The sequence below is a fragment of the Eupeodes corollae genome, chromosome 3 (genome assembly GCF_945859685.1).
Source record: "Eupeodes corollae chromosome 3, idEupCoro1.1, whole genome shotgun sequence".
In the NCBI taxonomy this organism is placed as follows: Eukaryota; Metazoa; Arthropoda; class Insecta; order Diptera; family Syrphidae; genus Eupeodes; species Eupeodes corollae.
The window spans coordinates 68,757,665-68,770,750 of NC_079149.1; the positions used below are offsets into that span (position 1 = coordinate 68,757,665).

Genomic DNA, 13,086 nt, shown 5'->3' on the forward strand with positions numbered 1-13,086 from the left:
TTATAAACTTTTAAGCAAGACAATTCGACTGACGGGATGGGAAGTTATCAGTGTGGGTTGCATCCCAGGATCATTTTTAATTTTGTTTTAAACTATTTATTTTAAACTTCTTAAACCATAAATTTGCTACAAACTTTTATAATAACAAAACGTAAAATCTGTACTCAATTAACCAGCACAATTTGGAAAAATTCTCTGACTTCTTAAATCTTTGCAATACAGCGTTCTTAGCTTTAATGGCCCAAAATTTGAACTAAAAAATTTCAAAATTTCAAAATTTCAAAATGTTCACTTTCTATTCACCCCACTTCTTTCCTACTAAATAAGCTGCAATTTACTAAAATTTAAGTGGAACAACAATAATACATAAGTTCAAATGATAGTTACACTAACAGGCCTATTCTGCTATACGATTCGTTCGAATCTTTCGATTCACATGAATGATTCGTTACATTTACTGTAAAATATTTCTTGAAATCGTATACTCTTTAAATGCAAAACTTTAACAATATTTATTATTGGACTTCTAAAGGCAATCTAATTGTTTAAATTTAAATTCGCTATCAATTTATAAGCATTTTCAAGCAATTTCTTTTATCCTGGTGGATAACAATATCATTATAGTCGAAGGTGGTAACACTAAAAACCAAGTAAATTTTTCACTCATAAATATACAAAACCATGAGCATAATTTTTGTAATTTTCTAAAATATATATAGGTAATATTATATGCACAAGATTATGTATACCAGAAAATTATATGCAAGGTACCGTCGCGTCGTCTGTGAACCTGCAATAATAATTGCAAAATATTTAACCTACTATAAACATAGTTGACATTTCCATTCAGTCATTGGGAATCTAATTGATTTGCTTCGCCAACTTTCATCCCTTATCAACTTCTTCGAATGTTGAGGTCATTACGATAAGCTGTTTTGATTGTGCCAGTGACAAAACATGTTTATTTATATTATAAACATTATAATATGAATAAGAGAAAAGAGATGCTAAAATACCATCATACACTCAATTGTTTTAATATTTTGAATGCTAATTTGGCCAGAGCTGTGTAAATCAACAAATCTTTCCTAAAATAAAGCTATAAATATGACTGATACCATTCTTCAATGTCATAGCTAATTCGCAAGCTTGACTAGCGATATGGCTTCGAAAGTCTTTCTTATTTGTATGGTGGCCTCTGTTATTGGAGTAAGTTTTTTGTTTAATGAAGTAGTTCCTGAAAAAAATTATTAAAACATTTATTTGAAGTTAACCAACGCAGTTTATAATTCTGAAAGAGATGCTAGCAGATTCCTGCAGGATTCTAGTATAAGACTTTATCATTTGTACAATGAAATCTCAAATGAAACTTATCAAATTGACGATAAGCTTTTCTTTGCTGCCTTAGAAGACAATGGAATAGCTCATAGGATAGCAAATGTGATATTATCGGTTTCTAAGGAGGCCAGGAAATATAATACTGCCGGCTTTAAGAACTTAAATGTAATAAAGGGAATTCGGAAATTAAGATCGGCAGACTTATTTGTTCTTGAAGATGATTTCTTCAGTAACTTGGCTACGTCACTGTTGGGACTTCAGGGTGCTGCAACGGAAAAAGATGTCTGTAGTTATATGGAACCAGGAAATTGCAACATGGCCCTACTTCCAGATATAAGAAAAGTTTTCTCCAACAGCCTTGATCCTAAGGAACTGCAATACTATTGGGGAGAATGGCGCCAGAAGCAGTTGAGTTCAGGAAATTTGAAGTTTATGAATATAGTAGAACTCTTTAGGAGAGCTGCTGATTTAAATGGTGAGTAAAATCTTTGGCGATATTTCAATTATGTATGAACAAATTTGTTTGTGGCATTTCAGGACAGTCGGTGCGTGAGTTTTGGTTCCGAAATTACGACGATCTGGAATTTTTCAATGACATGGAGATTGTTATGGGACAATTAAAGCCTTTTTATCAGGAGTTTCATGCTTATATTCGACTTGAGTTATCAAGAAAGTATGGAACTGCAGTTGTGAACCAAGAGGGACCGATACCGGATCATCTAATTGAGCAAGTCTTGCTACAGGCCTGGAAGAAAGAAAGTGTGCTGAGTCAATCTTATCCCAAAGAAAGACTACCAAATTTACAGGAAGGTCTTGAATCTCAGGGCTTCGACATTGAGAAAATATTGGAGTATGCTGAAGATTTCTATCAATCCCTTGGTTTTGAACCGATTCCGAAGTAAGTTCTTAATTCCTTACGCAGGCTAATATGCCTTTTAAATGTGTTTTTTTTTGTAATTCTCTTACGCAGAACAATCAAAGAAAACCGCTTCAAGTTCATTTCTCAAGGAGTAGGAAAAATTGGAATTGACTGCAAACCAGACATTTTCGACAAGACTTCCTGGATTTACATGAAATATTGCAAAACGTCAACTTTCAAACGCTTCCTTCAAACCCATGGTTATATGGGACGCTTACATTATGCTCTTGAAAAAAAGAACCTCCCATTCTATTTCTTTTCATCTTTTAATTTAGAATATCCTCTAGGAGAAGCGGTGATTCTGTCAGCTTCAACTCCCAATCATATGAACCGAGCTGAAATTTTGAATCATTTCAACTACACCAATGAACTTGCTATGAATCGTTTATTTAGAATGGTAATATGTATACAAATAATGAAAAAGGTTTTTGTACCTTGACAATTAAATGATTTTAGGGCGTCCATACAATGTTTAATGTTGTACAACATTTTGTTAATACAAAATTGATGATTGATGTTTTGGAAGCACGAGTGCCATTGGAGAGAGCAAACCAACATTATTGGAAGCTGATGGATGAGTTTGCTGGAATTGAACCACCAGTTGATAGAAAACTAAAATATATTGATTTTTCGTATAAGTTCTTTGAAGATCTTGCACAAAATCACCAAACAAGGTAATTCAAATCAGGAATTTTCAAAAGAATATAAAAGAAAATCCACACTTAAGCATTCCTTATTTTTTGTATTTTATAGTGATATTTTAAAGAATCTATTCCTACATTCTTTTCTTCTTCTTATTTTAGAAAATTTGCTTCTGAAATTCTTGGTTATCAAATGTATGAGTCGTTTTGTCTAACTAGTGGAGGTTTTGTGCCAGATGATCCAAACAAGCCTTTACATGCATGTGATTTCTTTGGAAGTAAGGACGTTGGAACTGCCATGAAGTGAGAATCAACATTGTCTTTTGATTTAAAGTTGGTACGAGTATCTTATAATATATTATTTATTTAAATTAAAGAAAAATGATGAAAATGGGATCAGCTACTTCATGGCGAGCTGCAATGAGCAGAGCAGTACAAGAATTTCCAGCAATGTCAGCTAATTCGTTATTAGAATACTATAAGCCATTGCATATCTGGCTAAAGGAAAGAAATAGTTTGTCAGGTACAAAGATTGGATGGATTCCATCTACGAAAGGTAAGTTCGGTTATTAATGAATTTATCTTATATTAACAAACATTTTTTCTTATATTTTCAGTTGTTCTTTAAAAAATTGGGAATATTAAAAATATAAATAAATACCTACCTATTTCATAAAAACAAAGATAAAACGAATAAAAATTTGTCAAATATTTAGAGGTTGAGTCTTACTAAATAATTTGTCTGATGAAAAAATAATAAAAACAACTAATTTATTTGTTCTTTTCACACGACTTAAATGGTTTTGAACTATTTTTGTTGTTTATGTTAAAATAGAGAGTTATGAAGAGGCTGAAATGCGACCCAAATTCGTGACAGTGTGAAAAAAGTCCTTATTCTGACCCATTTTTCTCATTTAAAGACCTTTGAAAAATATGAAATAGTATATAAAATATTTCAAACATAAATCCAATTTTAGTAATTTTGTTTTTGATTCTTAGTTTTCTTGGAAAACATTGGTTTGCTAAATGTGTTATGAAATAATAATTATGAAGTCATCATCTTAATTTATTTTTAAGATATTATTGTCGAAAATTTGTACTTACATACAGATATGGACATTAAAATAGACACAGTGACAGTCGCTAAGAGTAAAACCAAATTAAAACAACAACATGCATTAGAACCTTTATAAAAAACCTTTATAACCTTTATAAAAAAAAAGTAAGACTATCTTATGCAAAATAACATAGGTTTTATGATGAATCGTTTCTTGTGTAAGACTGTGTTTTTGATGGACATTAAAATAGAAACACCTTGAAATACAGAACTTAATATTTAACTAGTATCAAAAATATTATAATTTTTAATATTTTATATATTTTTTTTTTAAATTTTATAAAACAATAAGTACACTTTAGGAATTAAATTTAAATTATTTTACAATTAATTCTAAGGAAAACATGGGTCGTGGTATGATTAGTTCCCTAGAACAGAAAGATATTATTTTAGTTCTACGAGGTGAGAGAAAATTTTCAACGGAAATTCGCAGAATAATGAACAGATCTCTCAAGTTGATTGCAAAGGCAATTTTACCACTGAGCCAAAAAAACAGCTGGGAAATCCAATAAAAACAACCCCAAGCGAAGACTGAAAGATCATTTGCGCTTCAAAAAAAAGATCCTTCCAAGTCTCCAAGGGAAATAAAAAACAAATTACAACTTCCAATAACTTCCAGAACTGTTCCTAGAAGAACTAACTTGCTTAGATCGCCTTTTCTAAAAAAAAAAAAAATATAACAAACTTATTTTATCTTACAGGAAAATATTGTTTTCAACATTCTGAAAAATGTTGAGAAAAATCTAATTGACAGTTTCTTTTACAAAAAATAAAAACCTACAAAAATTGTATAAAAGTTGGTAAAATTTGATTGTCGACTCAAATATCTTTTCAAAAATTAGCTTCTTACTAATTTTTACTTATAAGAAATATTGTTTTCAACATTAAGACAAATTTTGAGAAAAATCGAATTGACAGTTTGTTTTACTAAAAGTAAAAAAACAATAAAAATTTTCGACTCAAATCTCGTTTCAAAAATTGTAGATATTGGTTTAAGCTACTTCTATCGAAAATTTGAAATATTGACAGTTTGTTTTACCAAAAGTAAAAAAACAATAAAAATTTTCGACTCAAATCTCGTTTCAAAAATTGTAGATATTGGTCTAAGCTACTTCTATCGAAAATTTGAAATATTGGCTTCAAACTTATTTTATTTCACAGAAAATATTGTTTTCGATATTCAGTAATTTTTATATAAAAATCCAACAGTCTGTTTTTTCATAAAAAATAAAATCTACAAAAAATAGTACGCAAATTTGGTAAAAATTGATACGAGTACATATAGACAATCTTTTAAGCAAGACAAATCGACAGACAGACAGTCAAGAAATGTCAAAATTTTCAATTTGACAAATCGGACCCATTACAATAACTTCCTATGGGAAGTTAAAAAGGGAATTTTGTCTGTGTATTGGTGTATTTCGATATATGATTGTTCTTAACTTCGAACTATTTCCTATAAAATATAAAAGGGTACAAAAACTATCTAGAAACTTCATGAAGAAAGAAGTAATTGTATTAAATATGTAACTCACGCCCATGTTCCGAATTTCGATCGAAAGTGAATTGAAATCACTTTTTAATTTCACGTGAAATGAAATTGCATGTTCTTCAATTCGATCCAATTCGAAAACTTCGAAATTGCTTCGAACTGTCAAAACTGAAGAATCATACATTTTTATATTGTTTCTGAAGTAAAATTTTTGCTGTTTTGAAGATGAATGCAATATTATTATCAATTTTAAGTGAAAAAAGGAAGAAGAATTCAAGAGATAAAATAAGAAAGAAAAAAATATATTGGATTTGATGACACATTTTAAGTGTGTGAAAATTATGTAGAATTGTTCTGATAAATCAATTCAAAACTTACTGCAACCATCCGATTCCTAGCAGAAGGAAGCTTTCAAAGATCAATTCACAAAATTAAAAAATGTGATGTGAATACTGATACTTTGGCAATTAAGACGTAATAAGTTGATCGCTCTTTCTAAAATATCTATGAGACATGAGATGTGGACTTATGGGAGATGGTAGAGTTACAAACTCAATTTATTTAAAAATTAATTTTAAGTATAGTTTCATGCAAGGTGTCTTGGGTTCAATCCCTGCCTGTGCCACCTAACTTTTTTTACGGGTACTGCTTCTTGCGAGGAATTGCAAATTCTCCAAGAGTAATTCTTTTCATGAAAAGTGCTTTCTCAAATTAGCCGTTCGGATTCGGCATCCCTGAGAACATTACCATTAGGCCTTGGTTCTTCATGGACTGTTGCGTCACCCAATTTATTTTATTTTTTTTACATAATAAAACAGAAAGATTCAGAAAGCACTATCAATTTAAAAAAGTAATGGACCCAATAAAATACTAGAGACTTGAATTTAATTTTATATTGTATAATCTGACGTATAGTACGTCAAAAAAAACTTAAAAAAATAGGTAATTGACTCCTCGAATATTTTACAAAAGGAATTATTTTATCTCTGAAATAATTTTATGCAACGCAGAATATCGTTACTGACTCCTGAAAGATCTTAAGAAAATTCAAGTTGACAGTTCTTTTTCTACAAAAAATAAAACCAAAACTATAATTACTTAAAGTTAATTCAAATTTATTTGGACTCGAATATCTTTTGTGAAAAGATATTTGCTTCACACTTATTTCATCTCATAGAAAATATTGTTTTCGATATTCAGTTAAATATTTATAAAAATGCAACAGTCAGTTTTTTAATAAAAAACTAAAATCTACAAAAAATAGTACGCAAAAGTTTTAAAAGTTGATGTTCGATTCTCGATATCTTGTAAATAAATGAAGGTGTCGACTTCAAAATTTCACCATGTTATAAATGTTCTTGGAAAAATCCAATCTGTATTGTATTCTATAAGGAATAAGAACTTCCATGAAATGCTCCTTAAAGTGTAAGTAAAAATTGGTTTTCAACTAAAAATCATCGCATCGCAACCCCTTTTGTTGACAATCATCTCGTTTACCTTCACAAGTTTATGAATGTTTCTTTTTGTGGCAACTTGCGCCACAAACCTACTACGAGAAACTCCTGAAATATCTTATGTATCTTGGTGACAGTTGACTTTTAATACAAATCAAATATTTGTTGAGAAGAAGTTTATGTTTGTCTTATAAAAAATAAAGATCATTTAGAATGTAGATGTTGAATAGTACCCACAACATAACCTACACAATTAAGCTGAATATTTGAAGACTGTCAATTAAACTTAGCAACATCCACTAATTTACCAATTTTTAGATCGATAGATTGTTACTTACTGTCTACTTAAAACCCGGTCCTTGGTTGTTTGTTACCTTTTTTTAAACCATTTCAACAAAAGAATATTTAGAAAACTGCAAATAGTTGAAAAAATATATTTTATTTTCATGAAGTTTATATTCACACTACATTTTTGTATTTTTAAACTTCTTTATTATTTAAAAAAAAAACTTTATTAAATCATCAAAATTTTAGCTCTTAAAAAATAAAGACGCGTTTTGTTATTATGCTTAAAGATGTTCCATTATTGTTCAAGCAACCTCTGCAAATAATAAAACAAATTATGTTCGTCCTGTGGACTTATTATTGACTTAATATACTTCTCTTCGATGGAATCCACCCAATCTTTACTTCTGATTCTTTATTTTTGTCCTCAAGAAAAGAAGCAATTGGTTTATAATATTCTAGTAAACCCTCGCCATTTAATTTTGCATCTCCAGGTAACAGTTGACCCAAAACCTCATGGAATGGTTTCGACGAACCTAATTTCATCATTTTTCTATAAGAACATTATCAACACATATACAAATTTCTACAAAGGAAATGACATACTTAAGTGCATCTCCAGCCGCTTTACTACCAAAGAAATCACAATTGTTCAATGGTGCCGCAGGATATTGTCCACTGATCTCACAAAGTTTCCTATAGAATTGATAACCCAATATTTCCGAAACGAATTTTCTGGAAGAAAAATCAATATACAAAAATGAAAAAAAATTACATAACATGTAAAGCATACCTAGCTCAAATCCTATTTAGTTAATTTGCGAAAATTTCGTAATGACTAGAAAGTAATAAACCAGTCAAATTAAACAGTTTAGTCGTAAAACATGCATTTTAGTGAACTAGGATTTCAAAACTTGTAACTAATTTGTATTAAAATAGGTCCGATGAATAAATCGAAAGTGTAAATGTTAATCAAAGTATTGTTTGTATAGAACTTAAAGCTAATTTTAGTTTTAAGGAGTCGTTTTATCACATCTGCCCTTATTTGTTATAAAAGTTGAAAAGAAAGTTGAACTCCTAACTCTTTTAAGTTAAGATAGTTATAGACACATTTAAAATGGGAAAAGTGTACCTAACGTAGAGAATACTAAATTTTAATACAAGATTGTGTAATTATCTGCGAACCTTCTTTTATTTATTTATTTGTTTCATCAATCAGAGAACATCTTCCCTTATAGACTAATGCATTAGTTCTTAACAACTAAACTAGTAATAAAAAAAAATTATCATTTTATATTAGGTAAATATAAATAATTATAAAATTTCATTATTTAAATTAAGGCAGATTTAATAAGTAAGATACATATAGCTTAAAAGTATCTCTACTTGAGATATTGGTTCATTACGACCATAGTTCTTTCTAAAAAAACGCTTATGAAACAAAATGAAATCACGAGAATTACTTCTAGGAACGCGCATACATATTGAAGAAGGTAATAGAGGACATTTAATATGGTGTGAGACTATATCCCTGATACACATTATTCCAAAATATGTACGACGACTTTCCAGACTTTGTTTTTCAAATAACTTGCACCCGATTTTATAATGTGGAGTATCAATCCTCCCATTTAATTTAAAAAATGCATATCTTGTAAATTTCCCTTGTACTTTTTCGAATCGCTCACACGAGTTATTATAAGTTGGATTCCAAACAGTACCGCAGTACTCAAGCACTGATCTAAACAAAGAATTAAAAAGGGATTTAAGTGTGTATGGGTCAATTAATTCTTTAGTGTTTCTCTTTAAATGAACAGTAGCATTTGATTTGATTTTTTGATTATGTGATCTATGTACGGCAAGAAGGAAAGTTTTGTATCTAGTACAACTCCTAGATCTTTTTTCTGAACCACCCGTTCTAGATCTGAATCATTAATAGTGTAATTGAAGTATATAGGTGAACTGATACGGAAACAGGACATAACTTGATACTTAGAGACATTCAAGTGTAGACAATTTTTGTCACGCCCATCAGCCAATCTATTAAAATCATCATTCAACAAAGTACAATCTTGAATAGATTTAGTGGTGCGATACAGTTTAAGATCATCCGCAAATAGGATACATTATGAATTTTTGAATATGTCAGGAATATCATTGATCCCCCGAGGGACACCAGATGGCCCTAAGATCTGTTCCAAAAAAATTATCATCAATTTTAACAATTTAAACCCTTCGAGTTAAATAGGATTTTAACCAATCGAAAAGGTTAGAGTGAAGACCAAACTGCAAAAGTTTATTCAAAAAAACCTGGTGATTTACGCGATCGAAAGCTTTGGCGAGGCTCTTATTCTCTGTTTTCTTATAGATGAATATTTTCAACTATTAAAAATCCTTAACAAATTTTCTAAGAGATCTTTTGCAATTTAACTTTTTATCACAGACCAAACATTTTCATTTGGGCTAAGCATTGAACTATTGGGACATACTTGTAGTATTATTTGCAATGAAATTCCCGGTCTTACTAAACTTCTTTAATGAGCGAATGCATTGACAATTACAACAACAACTGCGGTTCGCCATGCCTAATTTTTGACACAAATTATAGTGAACAATGTTATACAAAAAAACTTTAGTGAAAACAAAACGAATATGTAAATACTTCAAATATTTTTGAATGTATTTGTATTAAGCACGAAAACGCAATATTCGAAATTAATGCAAAAAATAAAAACGTGATACACAAACGATATTACATTTTTTGTCATAAATATTTTAGATTGAGTTTTTACGTATTAATGTTTTTGAAAGCTTTCTTGTTTTTATTACTTGAGGCATAGGAGCTATATGGCAAGTATTGCATTAGTTCAAAATTTCGAACTCAAAAGCACAACAAAACTGCGTACAACATTCTTAAAAAGTTGCACTTATAGAGTAAAGGCGTACTACATATTTAGTGTTGCCAAATTCTAAATATAACTTTGAAGGCAAATAATTGTTTTACTACGGGCAAAAATTAATTAAAACAAATTAAATTTGTTTGTTACTTCAGTCTTACGTTGCAGTATTTTGATAATTGTGCAGTTAGCTTTGGTATACAAGGTAGACTTAAAACCTAGAGTTGGATATGATACGTGCCGATTAATACAATTTCCAATACACCTTTCACTACCCGATTTATGTACGTACCTTGCTTGAGTGTTTTCATCAAGATCAATGTAAAATTTAAAGGGAAAATCAAAGAAATTGTCAGGTCGATCTGTAGGAGGTTCGACTCCAGCGAACTCATCCATTAACTTCCAGTAGTGCTTGTTCAGATTTTCAATATCGACTGTGTCAGCAAGAAGGTCATGCATGACCTTTGTGTGCACAAAAAATGTCGGTAAGTTCATCATAGTGTGGATACCCTGTTATTAATTAAAATATTGCATCGCTACAAGTATGTATATATTTCACTTGGTGCTTACCATTCTTAAAAGTCTGTTCATCTGAACATCCGCGCTAAAATCGAAATTCTTCACTAGACCAATTTCCTTTAAATGTTTTGGCGTTGATGCGGATAGAATTGAAGCTTCTCCCAAAGGATATTCCAAGTCATATGAGCTAAAGTAATAGAAGGGTAAATTTTTCTTCTCCAAAGCGTAGTAGATTCTTCCCATGTATCCATGAGCTTGGAGAAATTTTCTGAAGTCAACCTTGTGACAGAATTTCATATGCACATTTGAAGTAAGGTCATAAATATCAGCCCGGCAGTCACCGGTGTCGGAGTTCGAGTTCAATTTAAATCGACTATCCCAAAATTCCTTGGGGATTGGATCAAATCCAAGAGTCTTATAAAAGTCGCTGGCTATTCCAAACATCATATTGGCATTAAATTCATTCTCTGATAGGATTTTGTCGTAAGGGGGAAGATTTTTGTGCGGATAGATATCATCGATAACGCTGTCATTAGTCCAAGCTTGTGCAAGGACTTGCTGAAACAAATGATCAGGAATTGGGCCATTTTCCTTAACAATTAGTGGTCCATACTTTTCGTAAAGCTGATTGCGGATGAATGCATGCAATTGTTGGTAAAGTGGACGCACTTGAAGCATGACATTTTCCATTTCTTCGATATCGTAAAACTCCGACCAGAGTTCAAGAACCGGAACACCTGGATATAAAAAATAATAATCAAGGAACGAGCTATTCATTTGAAAACAAACTAACAAACCCGTTAAATTTGCTGCTGTTTTCAATGACTGAATAAGAGTGTAGAAATGAATGGCAGACCATTGGCTGTTTTTCTCCCTCCAATTTTGCCAATAATACAATAACTCATCTGGATCATTACTTTGAGTAATGAGTTTCTGAACATCAGGGAAATATGATAAGTATTCACAATCGATACATTTGTATTTCTCAATGTCCTTGTCACTAGCCAACTCCTTAAGGGAATTAAGTGTACTTGCAACTGTCGAGAAGTATTCCTCCTCCAAGATAAGTAGACCTGCTGACTTCGAAATAGTCCTGAAAACTTCACGCAGATCTGAATCTTTGAATTTATTATAGTCAAATTGCCTTGAATCCTTAACAACTTCTACAAGGGCTTTTGAAGTAGCTCGAATAGTTTCCACACTAGAAAAGAGCGACTCGAAATCATCTTCATCAGCGTTAAATGCTTTCTCAGCTATATTGTCATAGAAGTTGTACAAATCCCCACTCACTTTTTTCGCAAATTTTCTTGCTTCTACTTCATCAGATATTGCTGCTTGGCAAACCTTAAGAAAATAATTTTCTTAAGTCAGCTTTTTCAGGCACACTTTTCAAAACATCTACTTACCCCAATTACAGCCAATATAAGAACTATAATCGCCAGCTTCATTGCTGATGAAACTCCGAAACACAACTGACAAAACGACACGACAATTATTTGGAAACAAACAGATGAGTTTAAACTTAAACGCACTAAAAATGAATCTGGACCGAGATCCAAGGTTGAGACTGAGAGATGTCGGTTGCGTCGGTGTATAGGTTAATTTTGTTTGTATTTCTATCAACGAGTTTATGTGGTTGGTTTGTTTCTTTGCAATTCCTCAACGCATAATGTGATGATAACTGTAATATATGCACAGTGTTTTTATGGCTGAAATTATCTGAGGTCAATTTTGTCATCTTAGCCCACTGATAATAAAGAAATCGCAAGTGTTTCAGCTTTTCTCCGATATTATAGCTGAGCTAAAAACACTCGTGTACCTCTATATGACATTATGTAGATGTAAACGACAAGCGACTTTGTTTTGAGGCATATTACTTTCCATCAATGTACGTTAATATTCAAAATGATTTATTTGGGTATTACTACCGAGTTATCAAGCGTTGCGAAAATAAATTATAAAATTGATTGTTTTTTGTCCGATTTCCCCTGTAACATGAAGTATATACATAGATTTAGATTTTTTGATTTTTTTAGATTTATTTCGTTTTTAAAATAACAATTAATAATTATTTAAATACAAAAATCTGTTTAGCACGGCTTTGCCGTCTGCCCGATTGAAGTAATTTACTCAGAGCTAATGGTATTTTTAGAATTTAAAAAGATACATATGTAGTTACAATTTTTAATATAAGAAAGGGAGAAATATTAAGTGATCATAATTCTTTGCATAGTTTGGTATTAAAAGGCTTCATTAATGAATTGAATTCTTTAGGACCTTCATAGTAAAAGTACTTTTTGATAGTATAGGTAAAGCTTTGTTACATGTCGCCATCGCAGCTAAGAACATCTATTACCTCTTCATGGAAAAGGTGAAATGCATAATGTATTCTCTCACCGACATGTTGAAAAGCGTGCAAATTAT

At 30.9% G+C, this 13,086-nt stretch overlaps 2 protein-coding genes across 2 annotated transcripts; one reads left to right on the forward strand and one right to left on the reverse strand.

The window, feature by feature from the left end:
- Nucleotides 1-1,078: 1,078 nt before the first annotated feature.
- On the forward strand, nucleotides 1,079-3,613 carry LOC129951086 (angiotensin-converting enzyme-like). Its single transcript, XM_056063096.1, has 8 exons — nucleotides 1,079-1,209; nucleotides 1,270-1,813; nucleotides 1,876-2,236; nucleotides 2,309-2,654; nucleotides 2,714-2,931; nucleotides 3,061-3,201; nucleotides 3,276-3,454; nucleotides 3,516-3,613. The coding sequence occupies exons 1-8, from the start codon at nucleotides 1,162-1,164 to the stop codon at nucleotides 3,524-3,526; spliced, it is 1,848 nt and encodes a 615-aa protein (XP_055919071.1). The 5' UTR covers nucleotides 1,079-1,161; the 3' UTR covers nucleotides 3,527-3,613.
- A 3,768-nt stretch (nucleotides 3,614-7,381) lies between these two features.
- LOC129951999 (angiotensin-converting enzyme-like) lies at nucleotides 7,382-12,563 on the reverse strand. The gene is made up of 7 exons (XM_056064410.1): nucleotides 12,069-12,563; nucleotides 11,460-12,006; nucleotides 10,714-11,399; nucleotides 10,436-10,653; nucleotides 7,853-7,981; nucleotides 7,621-7,799; nucleotides 7,382-7,562 (listed from the first exon to the last, which is right to left on the reverse strand). Exons 1-7 carry the CDS (start codon nucleotides 12,108-12,110, stop codon nucleotides 7,552-7,554), a joined length of 1,812 nt encoding a protein of 603 aa, XP_055920385.1. The 5' UTR covers nucleotides 12,111-12,563; the 3' UTR covers nucleotides 7,382-7,551.
- Between the last annotated feature and the right edge of the window lie 523 nt (nucleotides 12,564-13,086).

Coding starts and splice junctions, on each gene's coding strand:
- LOC129951086 (XM_056063096.1), top strand. CDS start 1,162: ATGGCTTCGAAAGTCTTTCTTATTTGTATGGTGGCCTCTGTTATTGGA. Junction 1,210..1,269: donor TGGTGGCCTCTGTTATTGGA/GTAAGTTTTTTG, acceptor ATTTATTTGAAG/TTAACCAACGCAGTTTATAA. Junction 1,814..1,875: donor GAGAGCTGCTGATTTAAATG/GTGAGTAAAATC, acceptor GTGGCATTTCAG/GACAGTCGGTGCGTGAGTTT.
- LOC129951999 (XM_056064410.1), bottom strand. CDS start 12,110: ATGAAGCTGGCGATTATAGTTCTTATATTGGCTGTAATTGGG. Junction 11,400..11,459: donor AACAGCAGCAAATTTAACGG/GTTTGTTAGTTT, acceptor TTTTATATCCAG/GTGTTCCGGTTCTTGAACTC. Junction 7,800..7,852: donor GCGGCTGGAGATGCACTTAA/GTATGTCATTTC, acceptor ATGTTCTTATAG/AAAAATGATGAAATTAGGTT.